This window comes from Mesoplodon mirus, assembly GCF_964341445.2.
Source record: "Mesoplodon mirus genome assembly, chromosome: 9".
Classification (NCBI taxonomy): Eukaryota; Metazoa; Chordata; class Mammalia; order Artiodactyla; family Ziphiidae; genus Mesoplodon; species Mesoplodon mirus.
Window position 1 is genome coordinate 71,216,199 of NC_138985.1, and position 13,410 is coordinate 71,229,608.

A 13,410-nucleotide genomic window follows, 5' to 3' on the forward strand; every position below is an offset into this window, starting at 1 on the left:
AACGTATTATCAAGAGAGTAAATGCAGCTCTTCATCACTTTTTACATGGCCCCTTAGTATTCCACCATATGGAAGGATATATCAGTATTTGAGTGCTATTTATAAACACTGCTTACATGTTAAGATGTATAATGGGTGAAAAGAGAAATATAAAAAATAGAAATCATTGAAAATCACATTCTGAGTGATTAGACCTTCAAATTTATCCCCCATTCTGAGAAATGTTATCCCTATTAAGTGGTTAAAATGGAACAGGCAAACATAGAATCACTGCTGAGTTAAAATTATCTCATTCCCCATGGAAAAGAATATATACAAGGAGAAAATGAAGCTCTGCAATGAACTCTCACACCATGGACACCTACCCACCCTGGACACTTGGCATATATTCAGTACCTCTGGTGGTGGAGGTGTTAAAAGAGTATAGAGCTTTTGTTTTTCCTTCTTTTCAATTATCCAACTATTTCGCAGTTGCTTTTTAAAAAAATGTAGTGGAATCCACATAACCTAAAATTTACCATCGTAACCATTTATGAGTGTATCGTTCCACGGTGACATTAAGTACCTTCACATTGTTGTGTTAGTAGATTTTTAAATCAACCTCACTACTGCCACCTCCCAGGTTAGTTCTTCACATAATATATATAGTTCTAAACCCAGGCTTCGGGCATATTCTTCATTCGTTAGGAAAGCTAACGGAGCGACTCCTTATTTGCTAATGGGATTTTTTTTTTTAATGTCTGCCTCTTCTATAGTTGTAGCAGCTGAGACCCCAATATTAAATCCTCTAACTCAGAATCATTCAGTTTATCTAGTAAGAAAACCCAAGTCTCCACCAGCCATGTAGCTTCCTGAGTAATTGATTTACTTCTTAAAAATATTTGCCCAGGTAGCTGTGAGCACTGAGTAATACATAGTAGCTAACTTTTGGGGGGAACGTTTAACATGTGCAGCACCCCCTTTTTTGAGCACGTAACATCTGCTAACTCATTTCATCCTCCCAGCAATCCTAGAGGTAGATACTGTGTCATCCTCATTTTACAGAAGAGAAAGTGAGGCATAGAGAGGTTAAATAGTTTGCTCTTCCACCTGGTAAGAGGCTGAGCTGGGACTTCAGCCCAAGAAGTCTGGCTCAGGCCCAAGCTCTTAAAGGAAATTCAGTCCAGTGAGCCGTTTGAGGAGTATGTTCTTAAAAGAACTTCCTTATGCTGCATACAGAACCGTGTTATGTCCTTCTCTTCCTCTCCCAGCAAAAAAAGTCACGTTTCACCCTCAGAGCAAGCAACTTGAAGTTAACATATGGAGCAATAGCCATTTGAATCAGTCCTCGAAACCTTTTCTATTCTTCCAAGTAGAAGAAACGCTCCGCATTGAAGCTTCGCCTCAATAGTGATAAAGCCAAAAAGTTTTAAGCATTTAAATATATGAAAATCTCCTTGTTATTTTAAGTATTTTGACTGTGAAATGCATGGAAACTCAAGAGTAAATTTCACTGAATAGTGAGGCAAAGAAAAGTAAATAGTGTCTAAAAAGAACCAATTAATGTATTCTTTCTAATAGCCTTTCTTAGAAAAATGGCATTTGTGAAAAGATGAAAAGATACCCTAATTGCCTGCTCCATGTATATACATCAGTATGTTTAACCCACTGTCCAGCCTATAGATTTTAATAAATAATACTATGCCTCCTTACCTTGGTAAGGAGAACTTGGAAATATTTTGGAGTTTTAAGGAACCTTAGAAAATATTTGGCTCAGCCCCCTTATTTTCTAGTAAGAAAAATGAAATTCTGAGTGAGTAGTGACTTACCAAAGGCCACATCGCTTCTTTAACAGGATTTCTGGAATTAGACCCAAGATTCCTGACATCTGGTAGGCTGTCTCCCCAAGAAAGCAGGGGGACAGGGAGGCTAAAGCCATTTCTTTACTGGTTTAGGTTATTAATCTTTACATCCCTGACTGGCTACAGTCCAGCTCAATTTTCAAATATTTACTTGACAGATAATGAAAAGATCTTATCAGACTACGGGACGACCTTTGTTACAGCATGGAAGAACACTCACAACTACAGGGTCTGGAACAGCAACAAGCATCCAGCACTTGCAGAAATAAATCCGAAGTAAGCACATCCTCTGAAGGTTGATAGAGGTGGTTCACTTATTAAGTGTGCCCCAGCATAAAGAAAATCATACCTTAACTCTGATGATATTGTGAATATCTTCAAGAATCTCCCCGAGTAGATTTTTATAAAAAGGCTCCCAAGTACAGAGAAGCAGCTGAAAACTGCTTCCTTATTCACACTTCTTACCCACAAAGCACAAGGCATTTTGGAAGCACTAACATTTCTCCCAGCTTCCAGCGTGATTTGGAGACAAAGTCCTGGCCTGTGAGGATCCTCCTACTTCATGGTTCTTCCCTCCCTTTCCCTGGATCTGTGCTCAGCAGAATGGTCAAACAAGACAGAACCCTTGAGGGAAATAGCACTGGTTAAAACTGAGAGGTTATTTTAAAATATGAAGTGTGAACAACTAAAGTTAGTGTTTGAACTCCTAGATTTGCAGTCAAATCTGATGCAGTTTCCACATCAGATTCTAGATCCAACAAAATTTAATACCTTTCACAGTGTCGACTGCTGGGCAAAGACTTTATCCCATGTAAAAGACATTTAAACATGCTGGGGAGTGGGGCCATTAAGAAATAATACTATGTGAATGGCAGAGTAGCGTCTAAGGAGATCAATTAATATAATGTGTACATCTTGGGAACTTCTTTTCTAAATTAAAAAATATAATTTTTTATTTACAATACAAGTATATGCTGAACGTTGGTTTTCATTTGTATTTTAAACTTTACTTCTCAGTGAGAATCTGAAAAAAATCAATTTAGTACTGATTACCATATTATTTGGGAACTGTGGTAAACTTAGCTCAACTGGGGATGTGATTTAATTGGTGCTACAAACACAAAACCCAGGAATTATGTCATAGTAACTTGCAGAAGCATCTGTAAGGAAGCAGGGTTTGGGAGAACATGTCTGCCAATACTTTGTACCTATCAAGAACAATGACTAGGTTCCGGACCGATTTGGGGGAATTTAATCCTCATACTGGGCTGTAGCAGAAACCTATGTTGCCATTTGGGTGTGGTAGAAACAGAGAGAATTAAAAGGCACAAGCGTTTTAATGGTATTAAATGAAAGGACTAAGAGTTCAGTTTTCTCCCTCACTAACCACAAGGTCTGTGTTCTAAAGAGTAATAAGGAGAAACAGATGTGAGTTTGTTTGCCTGGCGGCGCTCCTTGTGGTAGTGCTGGGGGAGTGACCGCTCATAGTTTGGTCTCCTCCCCGGTACTCTGACCTTCAGCCTGGTCAGATCTTTACGCAGCCCCTGCGTCTGCTGTAGTGCCTTTAACTTGAAGCAGCTCGACAGATTGTGTTGCAGGTCCATATGAGGATTAGCTGAAATGTGTTTTAAAGGAATGTAAAAACAATACTCTTAAAAATATGTAAATAAATTGCAGTTACTTAGATTGAGGAGAAAACTGAAGAAAAGAACCAGAAAAAAAAAAAAGGTAGGGAAATTATGCAGATATGACCATCAGCAGATTTTCAATATTTTCACCAAATTCAAAACAAGAAATGATAGTCTTCAACTGTCACCAGGGGGTATAATTTAGAAGTATTCAAAACTAAATGTAAGGTTTGAGATCTATGAAACCCTTTCTTCAACTCCTAAAGATCGAAGAAGGTAGTCCTCTGACTTCCCTTAAAAGCAGCAGGCATGTTTCATCCTTTAAGCCCAGCGTTTGCAGGAATAGAGAATGATGAACTAATCTCTCAATTCTTTGCAACCGGTGATTCAGAAATCCAGAAAAAGAGGGGTTGTTAACGTATGCTTAATATGGCCAATATATCAATTTGTTTTCATTTGAAAAGCCATAAATAGCATTTTGATATTTCAGTAAGTGGCTACAAATTTCTCTAGGGTCACTTTCTTTGTTAGACACTGACAGAGAGACCCCTGCGTATGAGATAAGAATTTGAATATTTATTGATGCCTTGTTTTATAGTGTAAAGTTGATCAGGTTGCCTGATTTTAAAATGTGCTTGGGCCCCACCCCAGACCAGGTAAATCAGAACATTAGGGAAGCACTAACACAAATCATCCCCACCCAAGAAAAAAAGCACACCTATTTTACAAGCAAGGACATAAGCTCAGAGGGACTTACATAACTGTAAGTGGAGAGCTGTGATCAAAGCCCTGTTTCCTATATTGCATTTGGAGCACTGCCACCCGGCTGAGTCACCCCTGCGAGGGAGGTTTCCAGATTCTTCCATGTGATAACTGTGTTGCAGCTTTATTGGTGAAATACTCACGGTCTAAACTCAAACTTTGTTTTACAGCCATCCTTTCCAAGGCCAGTATTCAGTGTCAGACATGAAGTTAAGATTCTCACAGTGAGTATTTAGGGAAAATACTAGGAACAGTCTTACGTCTGAATTTATGCCATGTGTTTCATTGCTAATTGGGAATTGTTTTTCTCCACTTCACAGACTTGTGCTTCAAATAGTAACCAAATATGTGCATAACATTCTCTAGCTCAGCAGTGTGTATGTTTCAAAGTGAAAACACTGCTGTTTCATGGAGAATGGTGTGAACTAATAGCCAGATTTGCCATTTTTATTCTGGTGAAGTTACTTTAGCATATTGTGACTGTAGGAAGAGTTAAGCATATATCCTTTAGTGTTTTCTGAAAATTCACATGCTTCAAATGTTAGTAAATTAATTGATGCATAACAAATAATGAATTATTTAGCTTCTTTTCTCAGTACTGATTTGGGGGATGGTTATGGAGCGGTGAATGTATACCTGAGAGATTTTTTTAAATTGTACTTAACATTTCTCTCCTTTACTCAGTTCTGTTCAAAACAGTGAACGTGGCAAAAAACTTGGAAACGTCATGGTCACAACGAGTCGGAATGTTGTGCAAACAGGAAAAGCTGTTGGTAAGGATGTCTTAGGCAGGAACAGATTGGAATCATAACACATCTCTTCTCTATCCTCAATATGTCATTGATAAAAACATAAAGTTGTAGAGATCTGTGTATCACATAATAATGCAAGATGATCGAATACAGAGGTTTTTGTTTTAAATTTTGGCCTTATTCATTAAAACAATTCTTGTGGCACTAGATAATGTCAAACCAAGTTTAGCAAATTTTGTCCTATCTGTTCTGTTACCAGGATTCAAGCTTCTCTGGAGTTTTCCCTCCATTCCCTGAGCTGCCCACAGTTCTTTTTTTAAAATTTATTTATTTATTCATTTTTGGCTGCACGCGGGCTTTCTCTAGTTGCGGCCAGCAGGGGCTACTCTTCGTTGCAGTGCGCGGGCTTCTCATTGAGGTGGCTTCTTGTTGCGGAGCATGGTGGCTTCTTGTTGTGGAGCGTGGTGGCTTCTTGTTGCGGAGCACAGGCTCTAGGCGCACCGGCTTCAGTAGTTGTGGGTCACAGGCTCTAGAGTGCAGGCTCAGTAGTTGTGGCTCATGGACTTAGTTGCTCCGCGGCATGTGGGATCTTCCCCAGACCAGGGCTCGAACCCATGTCCCCTGCATTGGCAGGTGGTTTCCCAACCACTGTGCCACCAGGGAAGTCCCAGCCCACAGTTCTTTATAAATAGTAGAGAGCCATAATAATAAAGTAGGCATTAGGAGCTGCCATCTTTTAAGGTAGTATCACACAATAAAGAAGATCAGTGAAACCAACAGTTGTTTTTATGAAAAAATCAACAACATTAGTGAAACCTTTTAGACTAATAAAGGGAAAAAGAAGATACAAATTACCAGTATTGGGCATGAAAGAGGGGACACCACTGTAGATCTTACAGAAATTAAAAGGATAATAAGAATATTGTGAGTAATTTTATGCCAGTTTTTCAACAACTTAGGTAAAATCTACAATTTCCTTGAAAGACTCAAATCGCCGAAACCAATGCAGTAAAGAAATAGAAAATCTGAATAGCCCTATGTCTGTTAAATAAGTTGAATTAAAATTTAAAAGCTTGCCACAAGGTTTTAAATATAATCTAAACACAGATGGCTTCACTTATGAATTTTATCAAACATTTAAGAAATAATGCTACTGTTACACAAACTCTTTCAGAAAGTAGTGGTTGAGGTAACACTCCCCAACTCATTTACTGAGCCCAGTATCTCCCTGATACCAAAGCCAGACAAATGGTAACATGCTGTTGTATACACCCTTCTGTACCTTTTTTCACTTAAAATATTTTGAAGATTATTCCATATCCTTTCTAAAGAAACTTCTTGTTCCCTCTTTTCTATATTTTTAACTTTTTATTTTTATATTATTTCAAACTTAAATTGTGCAACAGTGTACAAGGAACTCCCAGTTATCTCAGATTCACTGATTATTTACATTTGGCTATGTTTGCTTTGTCATATCAGTATTGAAAATAGGACCCGTCTCCTTTCTTAGCTCCTGAGAGAGCTTGGCTAACCCTTACTGAACACAACTCAAAAGCCCCAGAACTAAGTGATCTCTGTGCAGGGGTCCTCGTAGCTCTAACGTCCTGTATATCCAGAGATAGAGTGAGAGAACTACTCCACACACTCTTCTTAGGAGAGAGACACAAGGCACATAGCCCCATCACTATGGAAAAGTAGGAAAATTCTACTTCCTCATAGTTATATGATATCAGTTATTAGTTAAATTTTAGTGATGCTGCTGATATTTAAATTCTAAGGCCTATTCTCTTCTTCCACACTCCCTTCATCAAGAATAGTGAGTATGGATGATTCAGCTTAAATATTTCACTTTAACACGAGATAACACTCTTAAAAACAAAACAGACCTCAGGCAGATAGAGCTCTGTGTGTCTTCATTTGATGCAACATCATTTTAGATGGCAACAACAAATTTCCCTAAGCAGCCTAACAATTCTTCCCTGCAGGTGGTTTTTCGTTATCAACTTAGATTTAGGGCACAGCGAGCTCATAGGACTTTCTCAGCTGTCCAAGTCATTCTGCTGCGCAGCCAGTGCTGACAACCACTGGCCTGGCACAGTGGGTATTAAGGAAAGAGTTTGCTCAAGATTTCCAAAATGCTTAGGAGAGCAGGGTCTTCACCCTGGTACTATCCAGGTTCCTCTTAGACATTCCCATGGTAAGGGATTATTTTGAAACTAAAAGTGTAAATGGTATTTTAGTAACTATTAACATATCGGTTGCAGTTAATTAACATTTATTCATTAACATTGGTTTTTCAGTGTCTCTTAACAAAAGTGAAGACATTTTTCCTTTTCTTTTTCCCCTTCTTTCCATTCAGGCCAATCAGTTGGAGGAGCTTTTTCCAGTGCAAAGACAGCCATGTCTTCATGGCTTTCTACTTTCACCAGTTCCACTCCACAGAGTCTCACTGAGCTGCCTGACGGGAAACCCTGAGCGGAGCAAGCCACCCAGAAGCTGCTGTCCCTTTCTTAGGTTTAAGTGTCCCTTGTCTGTCTGCTGCTCCCAGACTGTTCCTCTTCATCGACCACAGGTCCACAGCAGGGACCAGTAGGTCAAACTGTTTACATGGACGGTTGCCCTCTGTGTAAATGAATGTCATGGGGTGCTGAAAAGACAAAACCACAAACGTGGCAGGGACGGCTTCCCAGGTTGGGGTTTAAATTGACTACTTTTATTTCAGTCTGAGCCTGATTGAAACGCAGTGAACGTTCTAGTGAATTTTGAGTTCTGATAGTATACATTTGTTTACTTTAGAAAAGTTTTTACTTGGTGTAAATTTTGTTCTGTTGTTGCTGTTTGAATATCCAGATGGATGTTTATATGTGCTAAGATTAAGTTATATTACTATTTTAATTTCTCTAAAGTGGGCCCTAAAATGTGCTTACATTTAACAGTAAGGGGCCATATAAACCAGCCCTTCATTATTATCTTGCTGAGTTATATGAGGATTTTTTGTTTGTTGGTTTTCTACCTACAAAACACATTTATCACTTCACTTCCTCCTAGAAACCGTGGAAGTCAGAGGTGGTGGTTCTGAGGATGGAGTGTTTTGTTTTGTGCTTTTAATTTATTCTTTCCCAATCCTAAGCACTTGCTTTGAGGTGTCAAGGTGGGTCACTGTGCTTTCTTCCTTTTCCTAATTGTTCAAGTAGATGTGCAAAGAAACAGCATGGTGACGGTTTTAGCAGTGTTCAAGCAGTTTAACTGAGTGTGTATTTAGGGCAAGACTTTTAAAGATCTAGGTGTTAGTTCTATTGACTGTAGTAATGTTGCAATCTTTACATGCATTTTTTAACCCAAAGTTTGTGCCTTCTATTTCTTCTTTTGAACAGTTTTCCATTGGGTGTTTACAGACTTACAGGTTTTTTCTTAGTCTTAATCTTCATAAAGCTTTTCAGGGCGCTTGGCCTTCCTACTTCCCTGATAGAAAATCCTCGTGTAATCAGTCTCTACCCCCTTCCAAAAGTATTTATGAAAGAAAAGCAAGATGATCTGTAAATATTAAATAGAAATCTCATCTTGGCTCACATTCAGAAAAGCAAGAGAAGAAAACTACAGCCATGACATCAGTCATGTTTCATGAAGGACACCTGGGTTCATTTTAGACACAGGTGTGCTCACTACTGAAGATTTTTACACAACTAGACCTCATGTGGCGGCCAGGCTCAGCTCTCATTTGCTTTTCAAGGGGACTTTGGCTGGGTGTTCTCAGGGAGTACTTAACAGGCGACAGACTGCTTTTTCAGTAACAAAAGATACTTGGAAAATACATCACGAGTATAATCTACATTTGATATAAAGAGTATTGAGAAAATCGGGGACCTAATTAGGGAGGACGCTTGATTATATTTGATTTATCCTTTAAGAAATGTTTGTGTAAGAAGCACTACTAAGGCATGTGAAATGAAACATAGGGACATAATCTAAATATCCCTAAAATTTCCAACTTGTGTTTTAACACAAGTCCTGCACACCTAAAAGCGTACTTCCCTTTGAGTATAACAACTCAAGGTAAAGGGCTTATTGTGAGAACTCTGTTAATTCCACTTCTAGGAAAGTTTGCTTTCTCAGGAAATACTATTTGAAGAGAAGAAAGTAGTACCAAACAAAACTTTAAAAGGTACTTTAAAGTTGCACTGAGACTAACATCTTATTGTTTCGTGAGGCCACATTGTTGGGTAGAGTGTGATAGCGTATCGGGGCACAGTTGCTACTCTCGACTGCCGGGCTGTTCACGGCGCTGAGAGTGCTGTGAGTGGTCAGCCAGCATGCTGCTGGTTCCTCCTTTCGTTTATATGGCGTGTATGATTGGGGTGAATTCTCATCTCTCACTATTCAAAGAAGTCCAATCCACTTTGGAATCCCACCGAAATAAAACAAGTTACATACTATCTAACTTTGCTTTAGTATCACTTACTCCCTATTTTATATACACCTTAATGGAACTTTCTATTCATGTTTCTGGTTAAGAGTTCAACTCTTATTTACAGTGGTCATTTAACTGACTTTCAACATAAAGTGAGTATTTCAGAAGATAGAACTTTTGTCATAGAAATGGTCAAAAGACCATAACTCTGTTTCCTTCAGGTTCTAGAGGTATGGGCATCTTCAGGGAGTGCAGGCTATTACATTGTTGCTGGGGGGCCCTGGGGCAGCCAGCACAGTTGCAGGCAGGAAGCCTGGCCCCTGGTCCCGGGAGCCTACGTGCTTCAAGTTTGGGTTCCAGGCTCCAGCCCAGCATCCAGCCTGGAAGCAGTAGCCTCCTCCAGCCACTGGCTCTGTGAGTGGAGCCAACACTGGTGTGGCTGTCTTCGGACAAATCACTGGAAAAGGTGTGTGCTTTGCTTGGCCACAGTGTTTTTGTCTGAGAACTGAGTGCGTTTATGTAGGCCCGAGGGAGCTAGGGTCAGCCAGGCTTTTTCAGAGTGTGCCAGGCAACACAGACTGCATCCATAGCTTGGTGGAGACCTCGCTCCTGTCCAGATGACTTAAAAAGAGTGTTTGGAAAAAGTCCCTGGTGTGCTTTAATTCCTACTAGGCACTGTAATGATGATGACATAGGTAAAGGAAAGAGTGTTAAAGCTGGCCCAAGTGTCCTGAGTTAAGTGAATAGGAAAAGTTGCCTGTCACAGTACGGCTTAGGGTTATTTTGCACCTGCATTTGGCTGACATAACCAGTATGAATAGTCTATCTCCAAATCCGTTAGTGATTTACTAGCCCCCAGGCCCTAAAATACAATTCTCTTCTACTTTTTTTTTTTTTTTTTTTGCGGTACGCGGGCCTCTCACTGTTGTGGTCTCTCCCGTTGCGGAGCACAGGCTCCGGACGCGCAGGCTCAGCGGCCATGGCTCACGGGCCCAGCCGCTCCACGGCATGTGGGATCCTCCCCGACCGGGGCACGAACCTGTGTCCCCTGCATAGGCAGGCAGACTCTTAACCACTGCACCACCAGGGAAGCCCCTCTCTTCTACTTTTTGCTTTAAGAAGCACAGCAGCTATATCTTTGGGCAGCAAACCGGAGCATATGATGTGATTTCCTCAACCTTATCTTGCTTTCCAAGTCCTATATTAAGCATTGGGTTTTTTTTGTTTGTTTTTGTTTTTAGAATAATTTACTTAGAAAGGCAAGGAGAAAACAAATTAGGAAGGGAGAGGTGAGAAGTTGCAAAGCCGAGAGACAAAGTCCTTTAAAATCTGAATGAAAGTACTTTGAGAGCAGTATTTTTTTTTCTTTTGGTATAAATTTATTTATTTTTGGCTGTGTTGGGTCTTTGTAGCTGCGCGCAGGCTATCTCTAGTTGCGGCGAGCGGGGGCTACTCTTCATGGCGGCGCGTGGGCTTCTCATTGTGGTGGTTTCTCTTGTTGCGGAGCATGGGCTCTAGGAGCACGGGCTTCAGTAGTTGTGGCATGTGGGCTCAGTAGTTGCGGCTCGCAGGCTCTAGAGCTCAGGCTCAGTAGTTGTGGCGCACGGGCTTAGTTGCTCTGCAGCATGTGGGATCTTCCCGGACCAGGGCTCAAGCCCATGTCCCCTGCATTGGCAGGCTGATTCTTAACCACTGTGCCACCAAGGAAGCCTGAGAGCAGTATTTAATATGCTAAAGGTTATAAGAATTCTTTTATGAAGAACTTAGATTTTTCATCTGCTAGCTACAACTTTTAAAATGAGGCTTTAACTTTATCTCCCTGGCAGGCAGTTTTTGTTTTTAATTTGTTTTATGGAAGTTACAGCCAGTGGTCCTTTTCCCTGAGGCCTGGTGATGAGTTTAGGAGCACCCAGCCCTGTAAGGGGCCAGTGGACTTACCCTGAACCCCTTGAACTTTTATCTGCTTCAGCAGTTTGGGAAAGTAGCCTGTTAAGCTGGTAGCCGGTAAGTGTTGCCTGTTATTTTATCAGGGAGTTGGTTGGGACTCTTGAGATGGCATTGACATTTGCATGCTCTGATTGTTTACCAGAGGTGGCAAGTCATTCATGGCCTTTCCACCCAGTTCTGTGGTAGCCTCTAAACATGATAGAGAATGCAGCCCTAGTTTCTAGAAGATGATTGTCATGCCGTGTAGCTCAGCGTGCCACTACGAGTCTTTTCATTCCAAGTCTTTGGACTTCATAACATTGGAATTGTTTTTTCATCATTTCCAACATTCCATAAATATTTGTCAAGGACAAAGAAAAGGAATCTTTATTCTTCTCATATAAATAACTTTGTACACATGACTTCCTGCTTTCATATGAAGGAGAAGAAACTAGCTCCCTTGTATGGCAGCTCCAAAACTAAAAGATTGTTGGACGTATAAGGGGTTGAATATATTTTGTAAAATGCTAATGTATTTGTATCTCTGTGCTGTTCTAAAGATTACCTTTTTACTTATATTAATTAAAGATATAGAAAATATATATTTAAATCATGTTAAATGGGACACAACTTAGGGATTTTCCTCAATCTTATTTTTCATCAGCTTCTCACACTCATATAGTATGCTGCTCAAATTTTTTTTTGTGCAATATGAATATTTGAACATTTCAGTCAGGTACTGAGCCAGAAAAGGTAATTGAAGTTTTTAGAAAACTTACGTGCTTAGAAAATATATTGTTTTCTTGAAATATTAATAATTTATAGCTGGAAATATAGGATCAAGACTTGTTTCAGGCCACTTGATCACTGGTTCCTAAATTTAGGAAGCATATGATTAACAAGTTGGTGAAAGCATTTAGTGGGTACAGGAATAGTTTAAATACTTGAGATGAAAGGTTTTCCACACACCCCGTTCTAAGAAAGTTTAGCTTAGAAATCTTAGAAAGTTTTCTTAGGAAGTTTAGAGCTATGGTACATGTTTTTGATCAGAAAGGTAGTTTCTCTTTGCTCTAGTAGTTTTATAATTTGTACTAGTCTTTTGTTTCTGTTGTCATTTGTTTTTTAAAAAATGTTAAAATTATAAATCACGTCCAATCATACTGAATTGTAAAACTTCTACTGTATCTTTATTTTAAGGAAAAATGAGAATAAAATTATCCTGTTTCTCCTGCATACAGTGGACTTGGCCTGTTTTTCTAGAAGTACCCTTCATGTTGTCAGTGTGGTTTCTGGCCTGCTTCACAGTTGGACAGAAGGGCCAGCTTCGTTTATTAGGAAACCAGCGGAACTAAAGGATGCATTGCTCGTTTTTTTTTACTCTCTCATTTTGAAAATACTTGTGGTGCTTCAGTTTGTGAGGTGGTGACCCTCGCAGCAAGAATGTTTAGTGCCTGGGGCTGCACAAAGTACAACCAAACGGAGTTTGGTCGTGCAGCAACATCTTGTTACATGCTCACGGACGAAATCCCCAGGGGACTAGGATATTGCCCCAAGCAACCCATTTTTCCATCCGTACTGGTGAGCTTCAAAATAACCTTGACATTTCCACTGAGGACTCCTAGCACATTTTCACATATGTATTTCCATGTACCATGGTTTCCTTACAGCTGTTCTGCAAAACAGCTTCACAGAAGAAGGAGACAAATTTCTTTGCTTCCAGGAGTGTGCGCTGCCTTGAGTACAGGGTTAAATTTAAGGTACCGGTGTTCTTACAGCGTGGACTGTTGCTGCCTGGAGCTGACAAGGTGACTCGGGCAGTAGAGCTCGACACCGCCAACATCTCCTTTTTCCGAGGACCTGTTCCAGCTGCGCTTCAGGCTCTGCCGTGGTGAGGGGATGGTCCCCCATCGTCTCCCAGGTCAGAGCTGCCTTCTCTTCGTTCTGATAGGATGGGAGTTGCAATGATCAAACCTGGCAACATCTGGAAGGAGCATGATTATAGAGCCAGTTTCTTCCAAGGAACCACACTTTGTGAAGGGCTCATCTCCTCCTGTGGTAATCACAGGCTTGGGGAACCGCTCTGCAGCAGGACT

At 40.3% G+C, this 13,410-nt stretch overlaps 1 protein-coding gene across 1 annotated transcript in view; it reads left to right on the top strand.

Annotated features, from left to right (window-relative positions):
* AVL9 (AVL9 cell migration associated) overlaps positions 1 to 12,550 on the top strand; it is a 63,365-nt gene extending 50,815 nt beyond the window's left edge. The window contains exons 13-16 of the mRNA XM_082632887.1: positions 2,000 to 2,117; positions 4,402 to 4,455; positions 4,916 to 5,004; positions 7,343 to 12,550. Of these exons, the coding sequence (XP_082489013.1) occupies positions 2,000 to 2,117; positions 4,402 to 4,455; positions 4,916 to 5,004; positions 7,343 to 7,458 (377 nt within the window). The 3' untranslated portion in view covers positions 7,459 to 12,550. The remainder of the gene's footprint in view (positions 1 to 1,999; positions 2,118 to 4,401; positions 4,456 to 4,915; positions 5,005 to 7,342) is intronic.
* The last annotated feature ends 860 nt before the right edge of the window (positions 12,551 to 13,410 follow it).